General features: G+C 55.7%; 5 protein-coding genes across 5 annotated transcripts; all 5 read right to left on the minus strand.

Moving 5' to 3' along the window:
• Window positions 1-465: 465 nt before the first annotated feature.
• On the minus strand, window positions 466-3,030 carry JKF63_03276 (uncharacterized protein; the record flags this gene model as incomplete). The annotated part of the gene is made up of 1 exon (XM_067899281.1): window positions 466-3,030. The coding sequence occupies one exon, from the start codon at window positions 3,028-3,030 to the stop codon at window positions 466-468; it is 2,565 nt and encodes an 854-aa protein (XP_067756071.1).
• A 5,999-nt stretch (window positions 3,031-9,029) lies between these two features.
• On the minus strand, window positions 9,030-14,387 carry JKF63_03278 (uncharacterized protein; the record flags this gene model as incomplete). The annotated part of the gene is made up of 1 exon (XM_067899282.1): window positions 9,030-14,387. One exon carries the CDS (start codon window positions 14,385-14,387, stop codon window positions 9,030-9,032), a length of 5,358 nt encoding a protein of 1,785 aa, XP_067756072.1.
• Window positions 14,388-17,648: 3,261 nt separating this feature from the next.
• Window positions 17,649-18,488, minus strand: JKF63_03279 (uncharacterized protein; the record flags this gene model as incomplete). The annotated part of the gene is made up of 1 exon (XM_067899283.1): window positions 17,649-18,488. The coding sequence occupies one exon, from the start codon at window positions 18,486-18,488 to the stop codon at window positions 17,649-17,651; it is 840 nt and encodes a 279-aa protein (XP_067756073.1).
• A 957-nt stretch (window positions 18,489-19,445) lies between these two features.
• JKF63_03280 (uncharacterized protein) lies at window positions 19,446-20,603 on the minus strand (the record flags this gene model as incomplete). The annotated part of the gene is made up of 1 exon (XM_067899284.1): window positions 19,446-20,603. One exon carries the CDS (start codon window positions 20,601-20,603, stop codon window positions 19,446-19,448), a length of 1,158 nt encoding a protein of 385 aa, XP_067756074.1.
• Window positions 20,604-22,516: 1,913 nt separating this feature from the next.
• JKF63_03281 (uncharacterized protein) lies at window positions 22,517-25,381 on the minus strand (the record flags this gene model as incomplete). Its single annotated transcript, XM_067899285.1, has 1 exon — window positions 22,517-25,381. One exon carries the CDS (start codon window positions 25,379-25,381, stop codon window positions 22,517-22,519), a length of 2,865 nt encoding a protein of 954 aa, XP_067756075.1.
• Window positions 25,382-25,789: the final 408 nt, after the last annotated feature.

Consider the following 25,789-nt stretch of genomic DNA (forward strand, 5'->3'; position numbering starts at 1 on the left):
AAGCAGCCCTGCCACCCCGAAAAGCAAGTGGAGACACTGACGACAAAGCGAGCGCAACCTACAGAGCTGTGTTGTCACCTGTTTCCCCTTGGAGACACCTCGTATTTGTCAAGGGACTCATTTTACGGGTCACCTCTGCGTATCAGCGTGTATTCTCCACTGTCTGTTAGCGGTTAGAAGACTACACGAAATGAGTGGCGGCGAGAGCCCCACAGTGAGTAGGGGGAGACTACGACTGTGCTCGTTGGAGCGTGTGCGTTCGTTGTGTGTGTGTGTGTGGAGGAGGGGGGTGTCTACGTCGGCGGAGAGATGCAAAACAGCTAGGGATCCATCAATTATCCACAGCAGCGCACACGCCCGCGCGCGCATCACAAGCTGAGATCTTCAAAATGACAGTAGCCGTTCACACGTGTCGCTTTCTGAAGCGCATGAGGCATCACACACACACAATAACGCAGGCCCGTATCAGAGGCTTTGCACGCTTCGCAGCGCTTTCTCCATACCGTGCTGCACCATCAGCCGCAAAATTGGTGCGCCGAGGGTGCACAAAATGTTTAACTTCGTCACATTTGTTGACAACCGAAAGGAGCCCAAGGAGACGGTCACTTTTGTAAACCTCACGTGTACTTTGCCAGAGGCCATCAGCGACGCATACACCACACCCTTCACGTCAACATCGGCTGCTTTGATCCTGGCGGTGCCGCGCGTTACACCCTCTGCGTACTGATTCCGTTGACAACTGCGTGACACAGATGACGCCGAGCGCGAGGATGGCGCCCACATTCCACGCTGCGATAGCCGCGCTTTGCGCTCTTGTCGGGCGGCGCTGCCCTCGCCAATGTAGGCAAACTGAATTGCCTCCAGCACCACCGCCTTTAGGTTCAGTTTGACCTTCAGACGCGTTCCCTCCTCGCAAAACTCGATAGAGCACCTGTCCTCCCGAAAACTGAGCTGCGACACCTTCACGGGGGAGGTAGAGAGCAAAATCGAGCCAAAGAAGGGCACCTCCAGCAGCTCCTCTGTCATTCCCTCCACCAGCTCTTTGTTACGCAGTGCGATCCCGACCACGTGCAGCAACCGCTGGAGAATGAGGGTGCTGTTGGCACGCAGTTTGGGGCAGTGGTCGTGGATGCACCGAACAATCTCACAGCGGTACTTAGAGCCGAACACCACCTCGTACGGAGCCAGCATCTTCAGAGCGGTGTCCCAGCGCGCCATCTCAGCGTCGAGAAAGGCTGCAGGATCTAGGCTAGAGCACCCACTGTGGGCGGCAGGAATGGCTACCGGGCCAGCAGGAAAAGATCGCACGTAGTGCACCTCACGTGCATCGCTACCCGCTGTGTGACTGCCATTGGTGTGTACACGTCTCTCCCAGCCGTCGCGCATCGCTTCATGCTGCTGAGAGTCGCCCGCTCCGATATGAAACAAGCTAGCGTCATCAAGGGCAGGGGATCCCATCGGAACAGGCACTGACAAGCGGGTGTCGTTGTCCCTCTCAAGTCGCGGCGACGCCACAGGCGTATGCATGATGATCTCGTAAAAAAAGTTGTCTACTGAAGTTGGGGTGCGCATTCGAGGCCCCACGGCCTCCGACGTTGTAAATGGGCTCCGCCTTCCCGTATGGAGCGCTTCGCGAGCTACATCGATGCGGGGATTCCTCTTGTTTTGCGTTTCGCTAATAGCTCCGTCATCCGCGCGCCCATTCGCATTAACATGACCTCTGAGCACACCTCGGTGCCGGGACGAGTGAGAATGCAAGGTATGTGGCTCCTCTGCAGTGGAGATCACTTTGGTGCTGGCGTCGTCGTGGCCGCCGCCGGAGTTGACATGTGAAGTGTCGCACACCTCAAACGGCTCGTGGGTCCTGTTCTCCCCTTTGATGAACAGAGGATGGTACTTTGGTAGAAGCGGCGAGGCAGCCGTAGAACCTGGCTGACCACCGCCCCGGCCCCTCGCCGCGGGCTCATAAACGTTGTAAGCCACTGCAGACGACGCTGCAATGTTGCAATCCAGCAGAGACGCTTCTACATCTGTCACCGCACCGTCTTCAAGTAGCGGCGGCTTCGCCGACCGCCTCTGCGGATCCTTGAAGGCTGCCTCGTCAAAGGCGCGCAGGGTCTCTTTGCGCACCCATTGCGCCCCAGCTGGGCCCACATACATGGCCTCTGGCGCCCACGATATAATTGGCGCCGCACATGGTGCATCATTCTTACGCAGATAAATAACGCCGGGAGTGTCCACTTCCTCATCGCCGCTATGTTGTCCAGTTCTGGGTGGCTCTTCGGAGGAGCGACACGACTGTGCCAGGAATGCAACGTTGGTTGGCGCCTCCGATTGAATGCTCAGCCGCAGACCCGCCGTGCCGCCAGTCGCGCTCTTCATCGTGGCGAGTGGGACCCTGCGCGTGGGCAGCCCGTCCCCTTGAGTTCTCTCTCTCCTGTTGTCGCTGTCACCAACCATCGTGGCTGGACTTGCCACGTATTCAGTCGTTTCCCCGCGTAGAGAAAGATCCATGAATGCCACCTCCGCCAAGTCGCGTGAGGGTAGAAGCATCGCACGGTCCCAATCCGATGTGTTCACAATGAATAGCCCTACCGTGTCATGGTACTCCTGCAGCTGGGAGAGATTGCCAAAGTTCCCTGGCCGAAAGGCCTCCGCAGCTCGCTCCCCAAGCGACTCCTTCAAACCCGCAAACGCCGTTTCCCGTTCAGCGCGGGGTAGCTTTGCGTTGAAGAGGAGGTCATGTTGATCTTTGAGATATGTGAAGCCGGTATAGTCCGGATTCAGTGCCTCGTATGCGCGCTTTGCTGCTTCGTCAATGCCGTCTGTGTTCTCGACGACAGCCTGAAGATCATCGTAGGAGGCGTACGGATAAAGAGCGCGGAGGTAGAGCAGCTGATCGCACGACGCTGGCGGACTCTTCTTTCGGTGCGCCCTCCCGCGGCACGCGTTCACTGACGACGCCCCAGGGCGAAGGTTAGCACTGCTGTCCTCACGCTGAATCGTCACGCTCGATGCACTCGTCGTCATCTCCCTTGGCGGTGCCGTGGGGGGAATGGGGTGGGGGAGACCAACACGAATCTTAGCCGCCCTCTAGAATGTAAAAAAAACAAAACAAAAACAGAAAAGCTGCTGCTGCGGAGATCACAGGAAACGTGCCACGGAAGTGGAAGCAAACCAAGGAAGAAGAAAACAATTAGAAGACACAGAGTAGTCGACTGTAATTGGGTGATGCAGTGGTATGCGTGTATGATGACGTGATGAACTCGTGTTCGGGGCGCCTTCTCGAGTAAATTGGTTCACCACCAGCGCTAAGCAGGCTCGACTGGAGGAAGGGACGGTTAGGTGGAGGTGGAGAGAAAGTGCGAAGAAAGGGGGGGGGGGGGGTACGCTAATGTAACACAAAGATAGGGGAAAAAAGCGGAGAACAGTCTCGTAAGACCGCATACGAAAATGTCGGATGAAACAAGCAAACCGAAAAGGGTGTGTGGATCAATGGATGAACGGATTGGGCTCAGAGGCACATACACTGGGAAAAGGGGGGACGCGGGCGCTGGAAAAGAGGAACACGAAAGAAAATCCGAAGCTCGAAAAGAGAACGGTTGACCACTCGACCAGGCGACTCGACCCAAAACCCCGTAGAGCCCTCTGAGATCCGCTTCCATCAAAAACGAAGGAAAGTCGCCGCGGGGAAGGGGAGAAGCAGTGGAACGGAGAGGCCCGTTGAAAGATGTCAAAGAGTAAAAGCAGGGGGAGAGAGAATGCGGGAGTTCGTCACCGTCCACACGAAGGTGGAGAAGAGGAGAGGAGCGTTGTAGAGCGGACACGTGGAGTTTGTGATACGAGACAGGGCCCACATTCGTGGCGGAGCGGGAGAGCTACAGAGAGCCGGCCGACAAGGCAGGCGAGAAGGCGGAGCGATGGAGCCTCACGGAAATTGTCGCTCTCCTCCTGCTGTGCAGAAGGCACAGATGTGCGGAGCACAGGGCGGTCTCGTTGTTTTTGAACGTTGTTCTCAAGTACGCCTCCCAGGCCCTTCTCCCCCTCTCCTCTATGCCCTGCTTGTGATCTCACGGTTCTGGAGAGACATGCTCGATGGAGGGCGACGACGGCAGCAGCAACCGAGGAGTCCTTTTCCCTCGGCTATATGCCCCCACCCCCACCCCACCCCGCGCGCACGCACCCGCACATCGGGGATCGCGGAAAAGGTCCTTTCGGGTGAGGGGTAGGCGATGGAACAAGCTGATACAGTGAGAAGCAGAGCAAATAAATTATACACATGTAAAAGAGGTGCAAAAGCAGTGACCACACACACACACACATTCATGCACTTCAGACAACATAGGGAAAGCAACTGGTGTCGGGGAACCTTGATGGCATCACTGTGGCCGTGTGGGGGACACTCGGGTACGCCACAACCTCAGACACAGTGGTATGGCTCTATCGCACGAGACACACAAGTCAGCAGGTGAAGATACCTCTTTTCTGTTACTGTTGAAGGTTGCATCAAGTGCGTGAACGCCTTGGCCCGCTAGGAGGTGTATGTAGATTGCACTGCAAAGCATAGCCCTCGCTCGTACGCTGTAGCGCGCACCTGCACCCAACTCAGTTGTTGCCTGTACGCAAGCGAGACAACCCCCCCCCCTCTGAGGTGCTACGCCACAACTCTCTCCCGCAGTAGGGCCTGCATCCTTTGTCAGGACAACAAATTCGCACGTCGCAAGGGGAGGCCTTCTGTATGCCCCCCCCCCCCCCGCACCCCCCCCCCACCCCCCCGTCTTGGGGACGGCGAACGCTTCCGGTTGGCAAGGGTGAAGTTGCTGGAGAATTCTTTTTTTCCGAGCGAATGGGGGGGGGGGGGCGGGTGACTTCCCCGGCCCTGTCACTGCTCAAAGCCAAGGACAGTACGCAGTAGTACGGACTGCGTCGCGCGCAACAAAGAAGACAAATAAGTAGACGTTGTGCGCCGTACGTTGTGCTCACTAGCCAACACTTGCGGCGTGAGTTGGGGCTGAGATAATTCATGGCCAGCCCCAATACTGCTTGAGTCTCTGACGGCGGAAACGGTTTCCCGCTCAGCGACCACCATACCACCACCACCACCCCCTGCTCCACAGAAAAGGCATCTGAGAGCACCGCTAACAGAGACGGCCGTGGTCCCTCATTGCACTGACTCGCAACCCGCTGAAAGGAGCGGGCAGATGCCAACAGATGTGACGTGCGATGAGGGATAGACGCCACACGTCCAGCGAATGCCTCCTCTCCTTTTGAATCAGTGAGTGAGCCTGGTTCATCCGACGTGTCGCTGGTTCGGGCCTGACAGTGCAGCAGCGCGCACACAGTGCCATATCAGAGACAATAGCAGTTCCGTTGTCCCGATGTTGGGCAACAGCGAGTGAATCTGTGTAATGTTGGTGGCATCGCTGGTTGTGATGCACCACTGGAATGTCAACTAAAGAGACACACCACTCCACCGCTCCCAACAGCCGCCAGAGTGTCTGTGCCGATGTGGCTCAGGTGCGCCTCTCTTCTTCAAACCGCGAGCCAAATCCCCAACGCCGTGCACACAGGAAAAAGCTCAGCCAAGCGCGCCCATAGTGGTCCCCCGGAAGCCACGACAGAGCTTGGCGCGGAGGCTCACGGGTGCTTCGTCACCGAACCACACGCGGTGGAGCGCCACTCACATGCCGGACATGTCAGGTGGCAATAACCTCTTGTCCTCGTTTCCGCCACTTGAGGTGCCTGCGCTCTCATTGCGCCCGAAACCGCTGCTGGGGGGCGATATGTACCTCGATATTGGAGAGAGGAGCGCCTTGGGAAGCTCCTTGATACACACGAAAATCGACTTCGGTGTCAGCGGCGGCTCGCTGATTGCCGGTCCCTAATCCTCCTTTAAAGGGGACGGCGGTGTTGAGGTGTGCGAGTGAATCGAATGCGCAAAAGCCGGCGTCGGCACCGTTAGCATCCAACCATGCCCGCGTTGCGCACCCCGGGACGCCACTCGCTCTAGCAGCTCTCGGACACGTCGTGAAGGATCGCGCTGGGCTGCTGCTGCAGAAAAGAAGAGGTGCGCCGACACACTGCTAGGATTGTAGCATGGCCAAGCCGCCGCCGCGAAGCGAGGCGAGGCGAGGCAAGAAAGGCGGCGGCGTGAGCGGGGGAACACAGACTCAAGGAAAATAAACTGTGGAGAAGCATCATTGGCGCCTACCGCGGTGGCATCGTCATCCTGGATGCAGACAGCGCTCTCCGACCACCACATACAGCGACGCACACCGCTCTCGCTGCCTCCCTATTACTGGCTACGGGATGAGAGCTGAAGTGGATGCGCAGAGAGTGCGCGCCTTGTCTCGACCCAGTGCAGCACGGAGTCGCAGATGATGTCAGCTGAGGGCTATCAAGAAAGCTGCGGCACGTGCATCAGCGTCCCCACATCCGCCTTATCCTGCTGACATCGAGCGACTCCAGCATTCTCAAAAGATCTGTCTCCACGTCCTTGGCAGTGCTGGGCGAAGCTCCAGCTGCTTCCCACGGATGATCTCTGTGGGGGAAAAAAATGCGGCGGTTGCCTCGAGTATCTCCCGCCAGGTCCTCTGAAAACATGCCCTTCGTGTGGGGGAGGGGGGGGAGGGAGGGAGCACAGATTGAACCAATGTAGACCTTGAGCGAACTCAGCATTGGACTGGTGCCCGCATGGTCACCTCGGCACTCTGTGCTTGGTGGACGATCATTTACCGTAAAGCCCGAGGCGGGCCTCGCGTGCAGCCGGTCGCTCGGTGTGCTGTGCCTCCCACGCAGCAACCTTTTCATGCAACAGAGGCTCCGAAAGTTGGAGGGCGCTCTCTCTGGCTTAGTTCCTCTCTTACTGGCTCTGCAGCTGCCTGCGTATCTGATTAGTCGCTTCAAGAGAAAAAAGCACTGAGTCACCCCCAAAGCCGACGGGCACCCCTGGTAGAAGAGAATGTGCGGACGCCTCACGACTCGCTTCGAGTGATACGAGCGAGGTCATTGAGCTTGGAGGCACGCGAGGGGACGGAGGAGGCCGGGCGGCGCAGGCACACACGGTGCGCACCTTGTCGAACCACGCTTCAACCCCATACTGAGTCAGCCTGTCGAGGACTTGAGAAACCACACCGAAAAGGAACCAAAAAACGGGTGATGCAGAGTCCCACAAGGTGCAATATTTCTACCCGCAGTACGTTCGTCGGCATTTATACATCTTTAGGTATATAGACACACGCGCGCGAATGCGAGTGCGTATGTGGGCGTGCCTTGTCTCTCTCTCCGCGCGCTCGGATAACGCAATGAGGCGTGGTGAATCAGCGATTTTTTCGGTAACAGTACATGCACTGCCAACAACAAAAAAGAAAAAATTGAGGGTGAAGCAAATGGGCGAGTCAGTAGGGCAGAACGAAACTAAAACAGCTCGCCCAGACCAGGAGGACGGGGGAGGGGAGGGGAGGGGAGGAGAGAGAGACAACCCATGCGTGTACCGGGAGCATGCTGGATAGGCACACACGCAAAGTCCAACAGCATTTACTACCTGCGCTGGACCCTTGTTGGTGCACCCCACACAACCCGTTTCTCATCACCGAAGCTCCAATCGCTTGGAGTGCTTTTAGAAGCAGAAGAGGGACGGGAAGGCGGGGGAAGCGCGGCCTCGTTGTGGGAGGGCACCCGGTGAGAACCACCACTCCACCAGAAAATCGACTCTTGTGGTTGTGGTTGTTGTTTTAGTTAACTCCGCTGGGTCACCTTGAGCAGACCAGTTTTTCAAACACACGTGGGGTTATGCCGTTTGGATTTTCTGGGGTCAGTCAGGGCGCGCTTACATCTGCTCCTGGGTGGTGCTGTCGGCGTAGGTGCAATACGGGAAGGGTTCTCGAACATTCGCCTGTGAAGACCAACACCACCCATTATCGAGTACGGAGTGAAAAGTTGTTCCCACCCTGCCCAGGCACACAGCTGCGCACGCATCTCCCTGAGTGCACACTCACCCCCGACATCAGGCAACACGTAGTGTTTACAAAATAGAGGAAAAAAAAGAGAGACACGGTGCGACAATCTGTGCAGCCCGCGACGTGCCAAGTGACGGACGTAACATGTGAAATATATAAACAAGCAAACACTTAAACTGCTTCGTTTATCCCACGTTCCTTTATCGCCCTCCCCCTTCCCTCCCTCCCTATTGCTTGCATCCGCAAAAATAGGGTCTCGTATACACGAAGATATATATATATATAAATATATGCATGTATTTGCGGTGGCCAAACAGCACCGAGTTTCATACATGTATAGGCGTGTACATATACAGACATATCTAGCAAGCAGTCGCCTCGCCCTGTTTATCCCTGCTCTCATAGCGGCACGGCTCGCAGGGCGGGTGGGGGAGGGGAAGGGGAGAGAGGGGTGTGGGGAGGGGAGGGGAGCAGGAAAGCCAAAAACCAAAGGCGCATGTTGACCACTCTTTCATAAGACCAATAAAACGTAAGGAACGACGGAGAAAAAAATGGGTGTCACACCGCGGTGATGTTGGACAGAGCCGCTTACCGTTCCCGTCACTCCCTCCGCACACGTGGCAGTGAATAAGAGGAAAGCAACCGCCCTCTCCTCCAGCAAGAGAGAGACAGTAAAAGAAATCAGTGGAAGGAGAGGAGGAGAGAGAGGGAGGGAGAAAAAAGGGGGTGAAAGAAAAGGTCCGAGTCGAAGTATGTGGTCCTTCATTTAAAAAGGGCAGTAAATGCACCCCACAACTGGACATCTGCCATGGGCACAAAACACATTCACAAATACGAGGGCCGAGAACTGTCCGCTGTCGCGCGCTCAGGGGAGGGGAGGGGAGGGGAGGGTGAAGGGGAGGCGCATTACCACTTTTCACAGGCCAATATCTCTAACCGCAAAGACCCCCCCAACTTCTAGCCTGCACCAGCTAAGTGGTGCCAGAGAGAGAGAGCCAACAATAACCGAAAAGAGGGGGTGCAGACAATCGAGACAAAGCGTATTCGGACATCTATGCACTCACACCAACGCTAGACCTTGCAGCACCAGCCGCTGCAGGGACAGCACGACTTCCCCTCGTCTTCTATGCGCCGCGCGTGCTCTTCCTCCTGCTGACGCTCAGCCTCCTCACTGATGCGCATGAACACTTGCTCAATCGATGTCTGGGAGACGTTGTAGTCACGAATCTGCAGCTCTCCCTTCCGTCCCTCTAGTGCAGTGAAAACGCTCGACAGAGGCACGGTTTTCGGCAGCTGATAAGTGAGGCGCCCAGCGCGCGTCTCCATCAGCGCGCTCGACGGGAACACCTCATTGAAGAACAGCTCAATGGCAGCCATCACCTCTGGTGCGTCATCTGCAAATCGCACCATCACTTCGAGTCCCGTCCCGTACTTGTGTTTCAAATGCGTCTTGTCACCAATGCACCGCAATGTACCATCCACCATAATCGCGACACGGTCCGCCAGCGCCTCCACCTCCTCCAGGTGATGTGTTGTCAGTACAACAGAGCAGTTGTCCGCCACCGTTTCAATAGCATTCCACAGCCCCCGCCGCGCAACGGGGTCCATGCCGGCTGAAGGCTCGTCCAAGAACACCACGCGGGGTCCCCCCATCAGTGAAACGGCAACAGACAGCTTGCGCCGGTTGCCACCACTCAGCTCGTGCGACTTCGTGCGCCTGTACTCCGTCAGCCCGCACAATTGCAGTAGTCCATGAACAACCTTGTCGCGGGTACTCGACGAGATACCGCGCACACCAGCATACAGGTACAGGTGCTCCTCCACCGTGAGCAGGTCCAGGCACGCATCGAACTGCGGGCAGTACCCAATGCACTGGAGCGCTTCGCTGCTCTGCTCCACAATGTCATAGCCGCACAGGTAAGCTCGCCCGCGCGTTGGGTAGAACTCCTGGCACAGGATTGAGATCGTTGTCGTCTTGCCAGCGCCATTTGTCCCGAGAAACCCAAACACCTGCCCGGGTTGCACGCCGAAAGTGAGGTTCCGCACAGCGACCTTGCCGTTCGAGTACTCCTTCCGCAGGTTTACCACGCGCACAAGGTCGTCCTCGCGCTCAGCGCTCTCCAGCACCGCATGCCGTTCCGCCACAACGTCTTCGTCTTCGTTCTCGATCATGTCCGGGGGAGCGTCGGGGTTATGGAAGAGCCGCTGGCTGCGCTGCCGCCGCCCGGGGTGGTCAATGAAGATCGTCAAGAATATGAACAGCGGGATCTCAACTGCCATGTACACGCAATCCCACCCCACTACATCCATATCCCACGGGCTTTTGGTGCTGTCGAATGAGCGAACTAATCGGATTGACGCAAGGCCATTGATTGCCTCGCCAACACAGAAACTGGGGAGAATGCGGAATATCCAACGGAGCACCTTGGCTGCCTTCTCTGTCCCTTTATTGAACGATAACGCCACGACTGTCAGAACGAGCAGGAAGCCAGTGATAAAATTGACCAACATGACGACATTCTGTGCAGTGGAATGATTATCAAAGAGGAAGCCCAGCGCGTATGCCATGAAAATGCCCGAAACACCGTAGAGTAGAAGCACGATGATGGTTGCACCAATGCTCTCTGGCCCAACGTACTCCTTGCGAGAAAATATGGCAAAGCAAATGAGGACAAGAGCCATTGTGATAAGGTAGGAGCACAGATCGAACAAGAAGTTGGCAAGCCAATATACGTAAAAGCTTAGGCCAGAAACGTTCTGCAGGTGCCGCGCCTTGCACTCGCGCTCCTTGACAATCCAGCCCACAAAGGTCGATGGGATAAAAGTGAACGGAACCATGATCAAAAAGGACATAATCATCGAGTACACAGCGGACTCCACCTCCCTCTGGTGCGCAACCTTGGGGAGAGGTGTCACTGTGGTGGTGATACGCTGGTCAGTGCGGGCAGTTGCGAGGCGAACGTAAGATGCAAAGACGTTCGATGTCCCGATGGCGATCTCATGTGGAGCCGACAAGTTGTAGAAGACACTGTGGTGCAAGTTGCTGCTCGTCGCCGCTGCGCACGAGATGGCGCCATTGCGCTCGTAGGCATGCATATCGTAGGTACTGCGCAGCTTCTCGGAAAAAGCAGTGACAGTCGGCGTGTCAGTCCAGATATCCATGTGCGTGTTGGAAGAGAAGGGCGTTGTCACGTCCAGAACACCCTCGCAGTTCGCAAGCGGAACCACCACCGCTGTTTTGTAAACGTCGTTGCTCAGCACGAGTGTCGGTGTGTCAAAGAGCTTCACCAGCGTGAACAACATCGTGAGAAGCACACAAGCGACGGGGCAGATGATCTGGAAGAACTGTGTGCGCCGATCGCGCAGCGCGTTCCAGAAACGCTTCACCATCATCGCACGGAGCTGCAGCCAACGCCGCATCCATCGTCGCCTCTCTATCTCCACGCCCCAGACCGCCTCCGCCGCGTCTGCCTTCTCCTTCGCTGCAGCCTCGACCGCGTCGCACTCCACGCTCGGGCCCTTGGCGATCTTCATAAACACCTCCTCCAACGTCGTCGCCGACAACGAGTACGCCTTGATCCCAAGATTGGGGATACCCTGCTCCACAGCACTAAGCAGCTTGGGAAACGCAGCCTTCGAAGCCGTTGGCAAACGGTACGCGGCCTCGCCTGCGCCGCTTTTCACAGTCTCTGCCTCAGGTACGAGCAACCGCACCATCTCATCGATCGGCTCGCGCCGCGCGTGTGACACAACGGACATCGTTAGCACAAACCCAACGCCGAGCTTTGACTTCAGGAACATGTTCGACCCCGCACACTGCAGCCTCCCATTGCTCATGATCGCAACCCTGTCGCCGAGCAGGTCTGCCTCATCCATGAAGTGTGTCGTCAGCAGGATTGCGTGGCGCTTCGACATTTCCTTCAGCAGGGACCACGTGTGTCGCCGCGCGCCAGCGTCCATCCCAGCCGTTGGCTCGTCCAGGAACAAAACCCGGCTTCCACCAACAAAAGCAACCGCCACCGAGAGCTTCCGCTTCTGCCCACCAGACAGCGCCTTCGAAAGGTAATGTTCCTTGTCCTCGAGGTCCACAGCAACAAGCAAGCGCCGGATTGCGTCCTCCTTCTCCGAGCCACTTAGCCCCTTGATCCCAGCGTAATAGGCGAGGTGCTCCCGCACCGTCAGCTGCGGCCAGAGGATGTTGTGCTGTGGGCAAAACCCAATCTCCTGTCGCACAGCTCTCAGGTCGTGGCGTACGGAGTGCCCAGAAACGTAGCAGTCGCCGCTGTCAGCCTCCAGCATTCCGGTTATCATGTTTATCGTCGTCGACTTGCCTGCCCCGTTGTGCCCCAACAGCACTGATATCTCGCCTTCTTTCAGCGACCAAAAGAGGTTGTTCACCGAAACGAACGACTTGCCACCGCGCCGGAACGTCTTGCGCAAACCGCGAATCCGCACCGCTGCGTCCTCCTCCGCCTCAGAATCTTCCTCCTCGAACACGCCGTCCTCCGCGCGACCATCCTGAACGGCACTGTCGTGGCTCACGCGGCGCCGGCAGAAGCACCATCGCACAGGGTCGATGATGAAGAAGAAGGGATTTTTGGTCGTCCCCCAGTCCTTCGGGATCACGCAGTCGAGGTACATCATCAGTAACAGGTACACAGCGATGTCCAGAACAAGGAAGACATACGCCAGAATCAGTTTGGGGTCGTCGCGGAAGTAGACGAGCTCAGCGACACCGGAACCGCCATTTATCTCATGTTCCAAGAGCAGCGTCAAGCCTGTGGCTAGTGCGCTCGGGCTCAGTACCATGATACCTATCTTAGCACCGCTGCCGGGGTTCTGCATCGCGAAGAGTGGAACCGACAACAAGAAGTAAAGGATAGGCGAGATGATAGACGCCAACCGTGCCTTGCTAAAGAGAGCTGCGGTGACGCCTGACAACATCATGGTCGACCAGGAGAAGAACAGGAAGATAAAAAAAATATAGGCGGGGTCGGTAAGGGGCAGGTATGTCAACCGCAAGATGATCATCACGATCACGGATAAGAGTATGTACCACACACCATACACCAGAAACCATGCCAAGTACATGATCGACTCAGAGAGACCCATGATAAGCATGGCCTCTCGGATGCGCAGCTCCTTCTCGAGCACAATACGTTTTGTGAGCTGCGACACAGGATACAGGAACCCGAGCACCAACATCAGCGGCACCAGCGTGGGCGCGGTCGACAAAAACTTGCTCATGCTGTAGGCCTTTGTAGGCATAGGAGTGTAGGTCAGTGGCTTCGTCGTCGGCTGGCCGAGCACACTCGTGATGTAGTGATTGTACACGAGCGTCTGCAGCGTCGCGTAGCCGGAGGTGATGTACAGGAAGTTGCTCTTCGTGTCGAGCCCACCAGTGTAGTCGATGTTGACGCTGGTCGACGTTGAGGGCAGGGCTGACGCGTTGACCATAATGTGCACGTTGAATGCGTCCACTGTGTAACTTTCGAGGCTCACTATGCCCCACGTCGGCGGGTCGCTGGGTGTCAGCGACATGACATGTGCCACCGCTTCAGCTTCTGTCGCAAATGTGCCACCGTACACGTTTTCGAAAAGAGCAGAGTCGGTGCGCAGGTACGCCACCAACGACTGCACCTCTGGCGTATTGGGTGCAAAGTAGAGTAGACCACCGTTGGAAAAGGAAATAGATGACCTAATCCCCTCGCCCCTCGCGATCCATTGGGAAGAAATAAGCGCGTCCATGGACAAAATTGGTGAGGTTGCGCTAGACACAAATGTAGCCAAGCCAGCAACCGCTGCTGGAGCTATCTTTGTGTAGCACAACCCTTTTGGGATGCCAAGGCCACTGGGACAGCGGTGCTCTTTTGCCGGCGCACACGGCTTCAAACCAGGGATGCCACTCGTCAAGTGCTTTTTGTAGCAAAGGGAGCTACGGATAGCAGTACTCATGTCAGACACCAAACTCGGTCCATTGGCAGCGTAATAGCTCGCCTCTTCCCCGCTTGAGCTGCCGAAAAGGATGCTTAGCAAGACGGAGCCAATAACGAAGAGGATCGGCATAGTGAGCTCGCACGCCGTAGACTTCCACTCCCGCTTCATCAGGATTAGCACGCGGAGAATCGTCTGTCCAAGTTGCTGACAGCATCCTGCCGGTGCGCGACGCGGCAGTGTGCGGTTGGCGGCCCCGTTGCCTTTAGCGGCTGCTGACCTACGCTGGAAAATATTGTACTCGTCGTTCCCATCAGCCGCTTCGATCCGCACCACATTCTTTTCGGTACCATCTCCACCCCTGACCCTGTTTCCGACGGAGGATGACACAGAGGCGGACCTGGAACCGAAAGTGGTCATCATCACTTCATCCGTTCGTGGGTTAGCAGCGGGCATCATGGGTTGGTCAGACCTCGAGCGCGGTGCACCTCCCATACTTAGCGGGCTGTACTCACTTTTCAGCACAACAGAAAGATTCTCTCTCGCAGAGGCTTCTTCTCTGCCGTTGGGGAGGATCGCACCAGGCAGTGTAGGTGGCCGGCTCTCGGGAATTGATAGAAATATGATCTCTACAGACACAGGAGGTGCGGGGCAGCGTTCAGGGTTCGATGACGTCCGTCTCTCTCCAGCAGCCAAGAGGTTAGCCTGCTTCTTTTTGATTCCAGGTGCGACCCTGTCAGTAACCTTCTTGTTTGACGTATAGATGAGTTGCGGGTTGGAGCCTCGAGACGCACAACACCAAGGTGGTATACGCTGGCCTGAAGTGGAAGCGACACAGCGGCGGAGCGCAGGAAAACGCGCACACGCTGATCGTAGTCTGTGAAAAACAATGCGGATGTAAAAGTAGCAGTACACGAAGCACACTCGCTTACCGTCCGCCCCTGCCGAATTCACGAGAGAGTGTCCGGTAGAGAAGTGAGGAGGGAGGGGAGGGGAGGGATAGAGAGTGCGTGTGTATCAGTAAAAAGACGTATGCCCCGATGATTGCGAACGAATGTGTTTATGCGGAGCTGGTGTAATGCGGGTGGTGGGGAAACCAGGGCAAAAAAAAAGAGTTTCGCTGGTGTACCTCAGTTTTGAATAGTACAATACGGTGCCTCGATGCGGGTGAATCCGCAGGACTGTTGAGGGCAGGAGACGACCAGAGGCGTTTAGAAAGAAAATGCACAGCGAAAGGGGGGGTGGTGGTGGTGGTGAGTACAGTGGGTGGAGCGAACACAAAACAAAACACACGTTCACACTTACGTGCACAGACTCTTGTGGGACCAGCAACAACAACACACACTTGAAACACACACACAAACACACAGAAGAAGAAGCAAAGAATGGTGGAGGGCAAAATAATAAAAAAGGAGAAGCAAACCAAACAAAGGTAATCGTATGTGTTCGAAAAAATATATAAGCACGTAAGGGTGGGGGTGCCCACAAGTCGCTCGAACCTCCAAAAAAAAATAAGGGGGCGAAAAACAAAGAAAAAGGGAGCGAGGGAGGTGGCAACACGTTACTGTGGCTGATCTATAGAGGTCCACCAAACCGGGAAGCTACGCCCCTCGAAAAAGAGAAAAATGGAAAATAGGGACAAAAAAGACAAGACACGGGAGACGTGAAGAGAGGGAGCGAGAAAAGGGGGGCGGCGGCAAAGATCAACGAAAACAGTGAAAATCAAAAAAAAATAAAAAGAAAATATAAGAGAGCACGCGCAGGTGAGTCGGTGTGGCAGTGGGTGAGCTACTGTTGAGCAGATACACCGACAGACTAATCACACCACCGCTATGCCGAGGGAAAAAAGAGGGAGGAGAACGGGAGGAGAACGGGAGAAGGGGGGGAGGGGCAGACCAAAGTGGCAAAATCAAATAGATGAAGCGTCTCCCTTGTTTTCGCTGTTTTTTTTTCGGGAGTGGACCAGATGCCTAGTGCTTTTCCCCTCGGTTGCTTGTAATTGCGTACAAGCGCTGACGCACCCTGTCCCGTCCCTTTGAACTTAAAAAGTGGCAGTCTCGACCGCAGTGCAGGACGAGACCTCAAGAGATTGAGATCCAATGGCTTACACAATAATGTATGTACAGAGACTCAAGGAGAGTGGCAAAATATAAATATATATATATATATATGTGTGTGTGTGTGTGTGCACACTGGGAACAGTACAAAGTGCACGCCCAACCTCTCTCTCACACACGTATGCACGAGACACACCAGCGCGCCTATACGAACAGCGACAGTCAGACAGTCAGTCAGTCCTTATAAGGCCTGTGGCAAAAAGGGCATGAACAAGTAGGAAGCACGGATGTAAAAAAAAATGCCAAATACACAGAATTGGCACAGAGGTAACAGCAAAAAAAAAAAAACTAGGTGCAGTCGGTTGAGGGCACAACACAGAAGGGAGGTGGGAACGAGCAGAGCCTTTTGGTTGTGGTGCTTGCCAGACTCACCCCCGGGTGCGAGTCCGTCTTCGACACTGGTAGCTGTTTGAAATGATGATCACGCTTTGGTGTCAAGTGTGACTGTATCCGGGTATGTTTGTTTGTGTGTGTGTGTGTGGGGGGAAGGATGGCTAAGGTCGTGAAGCTTGTGTAAATGTGCTTGGTCTGCCGTAGTGAGATCTGCACCATGCAGTGAGAGTAGCGGAAAAAAAAATCTTCAAGATATTCTGGTGATGGTGGTGGTGGTGTTTTTTTTGGAAAGATCAGTGCGAATAATGTAATGCCGAGGAGGGAGGATCGACAAGGTGAACATGTCGCATTGCTGTACCCCAGGAAGACAACCCCCAGTGTGTAGTGGTGAAAAGGCGCACCGCTAAACGGCATACCCTGACGGGGAACAGAGCGTCTTTCACCTCCGATGCACACACACACACACACACACACGGCATCGGGGAAAGACGGAAAACCGCTTAGTCCTGTTTTTTTTTCAAGCAAAACGCCCCCCACCCCGCCCCCAAAATGACACCAGCTACCTCATCGTGTGGTGCAATCGGGGGGAAGGGGGGGGGGGTGAACACGTACGCTGAAGACACACTCACGAACGAGGCAGTCGCGCAGAATGTGAGAGAGTCGCGGAGTGCCAACCGCTACTCACATGGCCGAGACCCCGTAGACGTATGTTCTTTCAATGTATATGCGAAACACTGGAGAACGCCGGTGGGTGAACCACATACAGCGGCGAACATGGTAGTGGGCGTGGGATATGCTCACTCGCCCAAGAGGCGAGAACCACAACTGATAGGCGAGATTGAAGTTGGGGGGGGGCAACAATCATAGAAACAAGGAGAGACATGCCACAAACATGGCATGAGGCACTGGAAAAGAGGCCAAGTACACCACACAAGCTTTTTCTCATCCTCGAGGGCCCCCCCCCCAGCACCGGCGCTTCTCTCCGCCGTCAACATAACAGAGGCTGTTTCCGGTTGAAGGTAGACTGCGTAGCTTTTTTTTGGGGGGGTGGTTCGCTTTTTCTTTTACATCTGCAACAGCGCCCCTCCCCTCGCTCTCACCCCCCCCCGCCCTCCTTTCAGTAGCCCCAAAAGTACTTGCCGTTCATATATCCACAAAGGGCAATATTTTCCTCCCGATTCCAACATCTTTGTTGTGATGGTGGTGGCGGTGGTGAAGACATTCAAAAGGGGGAGAAGAAGAAAATCTCGATAAGTCAGTGTGTTGGTGTGCCGAAGCAAGCATAATATGAGGCCCACTTGTTGTCCTAGTGCACACGATGCATGACCAGAACGGCTGAAGGCACGTCGATGCGATCGTAAGTCCAGCCCTTTTGCTGCTCTGCTCGTAGACGTCGCTCCTCGTCAGCGGTGACGCCGGCAAATGTGTGCGTCAGTAGGCTGGCGACTGGAATCGCAGACGCTGCAGTGGCCGGAGATGACGACGCGGGCAACGCCTCAGTTGTAAGGCCCGCGAGTTCAGACGGCTTTGCTGCAGCGCTCGCAGTCGGAAGGGGCTGCAAGTGGCGCGCACCGGGGGATGCAGCGACCTCTCTCGCATTGGCGCTGACGTGCACAATGGCGCGATTCGTGATGCATGCGCCTTCCCCAGCTACCTCAGCCCACTGCCCCTCGAATCGCATTTCATGCGGAGTCCCACTGTTCAGCAGGAGTTGAGGGGTGTCCGTTTCCAGCGTCCCCGGGATAAAGAAAGCGGCTTCAGGGACGAAGACCGCGTCCGCAGCACAGCAGGAAGAAGTTGGCGGATGCGCGCGATCATCTACAACGGTGTCTGATAAGTCGTTCGCAAGAGTTGCCGAAGACTTGACATCACCATATACAGAAGACAGGGGGTCGCGTGTGCCCTCGCACAGGCGTACATGTCGGAAGAAGTCAAAGCAAGGAAAACGTACAAGGACCGTGTGTACCTCCTCCACCACACACACTTCCTCAATAACGGACGCGTGAAACGGCAGTCCGACATCGGCACCCTTGACGAGTCGGCGCCGTTCATGTGCTTTACTGGCCCCGACGCTGGGGTGATCACCAGACATGCGGCGAGTACCTTCCAGCTCCACCTCTTCGTCCTCCCCTCGAGGACGCTTCATTGATTGTAAAGCGCTAGCAGCAGTAACAACAACAAAAAGGACAGGGAAAGTAAGAGGGAGCCGTGTGCGTGCGGCTGATCATGTAAAAAAAATGAGGTGGGTGCTGTGGTGTCATGCAGCATGTAGACACTGTCGGTGGAAGAGCAATAAAGAGAGAAACAGCCAACGTAGAGAGAGAATGATGACGAAGTCATCCCCCCCCCCCTCCACCTCCTCCTCCCCGTATCGCCCCCACCCCCCCCACCCCTTTCCGGTGTCTTGCAGCAACATGTCTGTAGTTCGACGAGCTAGTAAAACTGTTGAGGCGATGCGGCCTCGAAGCAACCAGGGGGGGGGCCTCTTCCCTCAAAAATAAGAGGGGGGGGAGAATGAAAACTGTCCAGCAAAAAAAAAGAGCGTCAGCGATTTCGTTCTGTTGTTGCCCCTCTCCCCGCTCCCCCTCGCTGGATCGGTACGGTGCAGATCGGGGGGACTGACTTCTAGTCAATACTACTAGCGATTATAATGAGGAGCAGATTTAAACAACCGCGGCACTCGCTCGGCATTGAGCCGCATGTGCCTGTACGCAGTGAGCCAGGCGCTGTGTTCTTCACCCACACCCTCCTACTCTTCCTCCTCCTCCCCCTTCTTGAGCGGCTTGCTGAGTCACAAATCGCAAGCGCGGGACAAGTAAGACTCCCTGCAGACAGCAAGCCTGGTCGCCCCTCAGACGTCCAGGGAGCTCTTAGCGCTGGATGAGACGAGTGCGCATCGGTAAGCTCTCCCAACACCACTACCACCACCGGCGCACGGACGCCTTGACTTGTTGAATGTGCCCTGCTCTCTTTTCACGCCCGTGGTTACCACATCGCCCTTTTTTTTTCATTTGTGAAATCATCGACCAAGAAGAGATCTCAGACGCAGACTCCGGGAGAAAAAAAAAGAAGTTTTTATCTCGATCGTCGTAGAGGATGAACGTCAGAGCTGAAAGAGACGTGTGCAGTTATCATAGACGGCGGCGATTAGAGCCGCCTCGTCTATCCTTGAGAGCGGATCATCAGGTCCAGTGGCGGATACCTTCACGCTACCGAGATACTCCTCTATTACATGAACAAGATGGCAGGGTTCATTGCGCCTCTCCAGGCACGCCCCCATCTCGAACGGCTTCCTGCGCTTGATCGTCTTGAAGACAGTGCGTACAAACTGAGCGCCGTAGTCCTTTGGCCGTACATCGCACCACGGGGCATCGGTCTCGAGCATGAGACGATCCAGTGGAATCGAAGTCGCCTGTTTGGCAAGAGAAGCATCTCGGAAAGCGCTACAGTTCACGCTCAAGTACAGCCCCATGGACAGCAGTGTTTTTTGCTCCTCGAGGGAACCGCTAAAGCTGTGCACGACGCCGCGCAACTCTGTACTGAGCACAGGTGAGGAGGAACTTGGATGGTCTGCCTCTGCCCTAGCCGTATCCGTATCCGTGGCAGTGGCAGTAGCAGAGGCGATGCGTGCCCATGTGTCTTTCAGCTGGGATGCAAACCCCATACCGCACTCGCGTGAATGGAAAAGAAATGGCAGCCGCAGCGAGGCGAAAGCAGTGAGCTGACGTGCAAAATACTTCTCCTGCACTTCACGCGGGCAACAGTTGAGCTCGGCATAGTCGAGGCCGATTTCACCCACCGCCACAACAACGTCCCGGTTCTTATCCACAAGGTTCACAAGGTAATCGAGGCGCTCCTGCGCCCACGCTTCCTCTTGCTCAGCCGTTGTCCCCATGGTGGGTCCCTCGTGGTGTGCCATCACCATTGATATGTCACTGTCCGCAACGCGTTGAACCTCGTTGTGGTCCAAAGGCCGAAGAAACTCACTGCAGTGCGCAGGGTGCACTCCGACAGTGCACAGCAGCCGCCGATCGGGGTAACGCCGACACAGCGCGATGGCTTTGACGCTCTGAGCGAGGCTGGTGCCGGTAACGATGATCTGTTGCACATTGCGCTCCTGCGCGCGGGCCAGGACACAGTCGAAGTCGTCATCGTGAAGGCGGTTGCCCTTCCAGTCTACCCCGCGAAAGACACAATCAGTCAGATTGGCCGCCACATCCACGAGGTACGGCGTGGCGCGCATGGGGACCGGCGCCGACATGGCGTTTGTGCGTGGGCGAGAAAGAGGAGATGTGGTTATGAATATGGGGATCAATGCTCCCTCCTCTTACGACCAAAAGTCAGCGTAGTGAACCAAACAGTTGCACCGAATGCATAGGCTGATCCCCTTTGACGTCTGAACGCGTTTCACACGGAGGGAGCGGAGGGGAGGGGGGCGGGTAGGCACTGAGCACAGGAATGGGGAGGTGGGGAAAAGTAAAGAAATAGAGACAAGCGTGTCCCACGGTCTGCGGTGATCGGCAGGGGAAAGTAACTAAAAAAAAAACACACATCATCACACACGCGTGCGCATTTGGCGTTCCCGGAAATGGGCCCGACGCAAACCCACCAAGATTCACTGTAATAAAACGAAGAGCAGAAACAGGAAGAGAGGGCGTCCCCCCTCAGCGGCTGAGAGGAAGGGAGGAGGGGGGGGAGGAGGGGGAGGAATGCGGAGGCCCGTGTCATCCAGCAGACGTAAACCCGCGCTGACGGACTAACCGCCTCATGTGAACGCAACAGGCAATCCTGCGGGGTCGCTGTATTGCTGTTATGAAACGAGACCGCACATATGCGCGTTTGTGAGAGGTACTTCAGGCCCTCCCCCACCCCCCCTGCCGCACACATCTCAAGCTTTGTTAGCGTCTCTATCAACAGGTCGGCATCTCTGCGCGCGAATGTCCCTCCCACCCACCTACTCACCCGCCCCTGCCAGTTTAGACATGTGCGTTAGACAATCACTGGCATCACCGCCCGGCGAGCAGGTAGTGAGATCTTTGATTGGCGCGGATATCAAAGCGTCTCGGGTGGGACCTGCGGCAAGCATGCGTGTATACGCGGGTGCTCCACGTGTTCGCTTTTTTCACCTCCATCAAAAGCGGCACAAAATATATAATCACAACAACGAGGGAAACACAAGGAGGGGGGAGGGGGGAAGGGGCATGCGCAATAATAATATAACGAAACGCCAAGCATTGGAAAACGGTGAAACAAAAGACCCCACCACCCCCACCCCCTTTTTCGTGGAACAACGCCAAAACTACACGCACCCGCGGAGAAGTAACCCCCACCGCCACCATTAAAAAAAAAAGAAACACACTACAAGCTCCAGCCCTTCGAACGACGAGAGGGAAGAGGAGAGGAGAGGGAGGGGAACATCTTCACACCAACCTACATACACACCGTCACACATGCATTAACGGACGCACACACCGACAAACACAGAGGGGCGCACACGCACGTTAATCAAACGAAACACGGACCCGTAACTAAAGGTGTCCTGGCAAGGTTTCGTGAGAAAGGGGGGAAAAAGACAAAACGCGAAGGGGGGAGGAGCAGGAAGCACCGGTTGAGAAAGTTTGAAGAGCGATGAAAACCCCTCGAAGCAGGACACTCCTTGTGCGCAGGACAGAAACGAGCAAGGGCACAAAAATATAGACCGCACCAAGCGATGGTGTCGAGGAAGCAGCAAAACCGCAACCGCGGAGGAGGTGATGATAACAATAAGGAAAAACAGGAAGTCAAGCTCCAAGATTTGAAAACTGTGTGTGTGTGTGAATGAGAGAGAGACGATATCCCAAGGTCCACACATTGCCAACTTGCAAAATAAGAAATTCTACCAACTGTGTGTACGGTAAAAAGCGAGGCGGGAGAAGAGTAGCGGGGGGTAGTGAGGGGTTTAACACGAGCACGTGCGTGTTTACGTACAAACATCGACATTGTTGTTGGTTTTTTTTTCCGAGCAGGTTGAATAAAAAGGGGGGTAGGGGACAACCCCCCCCCCTCCCTGATTGCAAAAAAAAAGGTGAACGTGAAGAGCTGTGAAAAAAAGTGGGGGTGAGCGGCTGAAGAAGTGTTGTTGTTGCCCCCTCTTTTCGCCTACAGACGCCACTTTCTGCTCTCAAGAAAGTTCGCTCAGTTCAAGATGCTCGACAGGGTGGCAACCTCCACAGCACTGCAGTTTACCCTGGGCATGTCCAGCACAGAGACCTTCTTCACCGCAGCGTCTGCGTCGAGGCGAGCTTTTCGGGCCGCGCGCTTCGCACTCTTCTCCTGAGCCACCTGCTGCTGCTTCGCCGCCGCACGCCTCTTCTTGACGCTGCGGCCAAACAAACCCGCTGGCTTTTCAAGTTCTGCAAGTGAGCGGTCGATGGTGCCGAGGAGCGACGGTGGACGGCTCCAACCCACAGTGGGCATATCCTTCGTGTCGCGCTTCTGGTAAGCGATCCGCTCTGACCACACGTCCATGAGCCGCTCACGAGTCTCTCGGTCGATTTCCTGACTGCGCGCCACAAAACAGAAACGAATGACAAACGTTGGGCAGTCGCCAAAGTCGTCGAGGAGTTGGTCCTGGAGGAGGTAGTCAAAGTCCACTGCCTTTTTCACGGAGAGCAACTGCCTCAGCACCTCCAGCGCACGCTGCGCGAGGTCCAGCAGCTGGCCCTGCCGATCCGATATGTGCTCACTCCACATGGCCACAGAAATGTCAATATCGCGCTGGACGCAATCCACGAAAATGAGCCAGTTATCCACGGTGTTCTTTTTGGGGTTTCGAATCACGTCGGCTAAAAACTCGATGAGGGTGTTCATGTACTTCTCGGCATTTCTCGTGAGCATCTGCAGCGTGAGTTTGCGAGACCGCTGCTCCGGCAGCATCGTCACAAACTCTTCCTCAATGTATTCCGCCTCGGTGTCAACGATGAGCTGCACCGGATTCGTGGCATCAGTGTACCACTCGCCGGGTCGGAACACCTTCGCCCACTGATCCTCCACCACCCGTTCCACATGGGCGGTAATCTCATCCAAGTAGGAGAAGGCGGCCTCCAGAAGCGCCTCCTGTACTTTCTCGAAAGGCGTCAAGAACATCTCGCCATCATCACCACCGGCCCCCGAGGAGTTGCCGCCGCCTGCCTCATCGTCGTCGGCGGCGCCGATGGCGCGCGTGTCATCTACGCCACCGCCAGGGGTGTCATAGTCCCAACATGAGGCGAACTTGAGCTCAACTGTGTCGAGATTGTTTTCAATCGTGGTGCAGTCGTTGCAGAAGGCGTACAGGAAGAGCATACGACGCTGCTGCCACTCCTCGGACGGCTGCGGTTTTGGGCGCGAGTTGTTTTCGTCCTCCCAGTAGTCGAAATCACTGCGCTGCCTGCACTCATCAATGTACGCACATATAGAGTCGGCGCACGCCTTGCCTATTTTCCGCATGACAGACCTGTCAAAAGAGGTGTTCAACCCACTCAAAGACTGTTGCAGCACGCTGAACAGGTCAACAGGTCCGGTGGTGATAGGGATTCCAGTGGGGAGGATGGTGGGGCCCTTTGGGTCGTTGCAGACCGTAATGGCACACGCGCGGCAGAGTCGTGTAAGGTGCGCCGACAAGCCGCCAACAGCCGCCGTCATGAAAGATGCCGACATCTCAGCGATCAAGGAGACGTCAACGTACGGGGCATAGTTGTTTGTTTCCATCATCTCACAGTACCATTGAATGAATAGCGACGCCTCGATGAGGGCGTTTGCCCCGAGCTCGTCCCCTCTATCGATGTAGTTTTGCATCACACCCATCACCTCCGCATGCACGGCCTGCACGACGAGACTAAAAAACGAGAACTTTGTAGAGAGTGGAAACAACGTAAGCTCGAAGGCGCCAAGGAGCGGATCAACCTTCTTCATCTGGTCCAAATAGATGGAGATCTGACCAACCGGGTCGACCACATCTTGCATGATCTGCTCCCCCCACAGCTGCGCAATGCCCTTGGCCACGGCCGAGTAGACAGTGTCCTCGTTGATCTGCGACTCCGTTTGTACGCCGTCGCTACCAAAGTCGAAAACAGGGCTTTCAATCTCCTTTCCGCAGACAATGATGCACTGGCGCAGGCATTCAAAGGGCTCTGGCGCCCCGTCGTCGCCCGTGCCGTCGGGGCCGCTGGCAAAGTTTATGCCACCTTGTGTGCCACTGTCGAGCGGGCCGTCCTCGAGAGCCTTCTGGATCGCAACCACCATCGCATCCGTGCGCAGGAACGTGAATAACTCATTCACGAACAGAGATGAAATGACGTCCAGCTTGTCAAAGTACGGTTCAAACACCGCTTGGAAGCTGCGGTAGCGCACACCAGCCTTTGTGATAACAGTGCGGCGGATCAGCTGTAGTTTTCTCAGCCGATCGTATAAAGATCGAAACGAGCGCTTCTCCACCAACGCGTACAGATTTCCATAGCGCACCTCCTTGAGCGCCTCCGACCACTTGATAACGGCACTGACGTTGTCGCGCAGAAAATGCAATTGGCGAAGATGCCTGTAGCTGAGTGTGTCGGCACCAAAACCCTGAATGAGTTCACCCTGCTTGAGAAAAAGCTCCCGCAGCCCTTGCAGCTTACCGTGGTTGTTTTTCACAAGGTGCAAGGCGCGCTGTGCCTCCCCGATTTGAGAAGAAGCGATGGAGTTCATGGTTCGTCGGAGCTCCCGTGACTCGTTCTGGCACGACCTTAACAGGCGCGGCACCGTCACCTCAAGGTCCGTGTTGTGCAGCAGCTCCGTGTTGATGCTGTGGAGAACCTCCTGCCTAAGGGTGGCCTTCTCCTCCTCGCTCACGTGTGGCAAAAGCTCCTCGGCCGTGTAAAACTGCCCCTCTCCAGAGTCGGCCACAGCGGTGGATGTTGACCGACCGGTCGCACCACCAACGCCAGAGGCGCTCGCTGTGCCACCACCCGTGAATCCATTTCTAGCCCCACTGACCACCTCGGTGGCGCGCTGCTGCCCTTTGGCGATAGACCGCGACATGAGACCGCACCAGGGGTGTTGCTAAGAATCCTTTGTATCAGTGTGGAAAAATGAAGGGGTGGGGGTCAATATGTAGAAACACACACACACACACACACACACGCACACGCCCCGCAAGAGCACGCGAAATAAAAACTGCGGCAACTGCTCAACTTCTTTTTCCTTCGTCTCGTGGTGGTTCACCGTCTTTACGATGTGCCTATGAGAGTGTGGTTATGTGTAATATTTGTTCGCGTTTGCATAAGCGCGCGAGAGGAAGAGGGCATAATGACCACGAGAAGCGACAGAGTTTGTTGGGAGAAAAAAAAAACAGCCATCAAAGCGAGCCTGCTTATTTGCGCAGGCGCGTGCGCCCGGGGCGGCTGCGAGGCCGATAGACATCCCACTCTCGGTATGCAACAGACTGTA

This window comes from Porcisia hertigi, chromosome 27 (genome assembly GCF_017918235.1).
Source record: "Porcisia hertigi strain C119 chromosome 27, whole genome shotgun sequence".
NCBI classification, from domain to species: Eukaryota; Euglenozoa; class Kinetoplastea; order Trypanosomatida; family Trypanosomatidae; genus Porcisia; species Porcisia hertigi.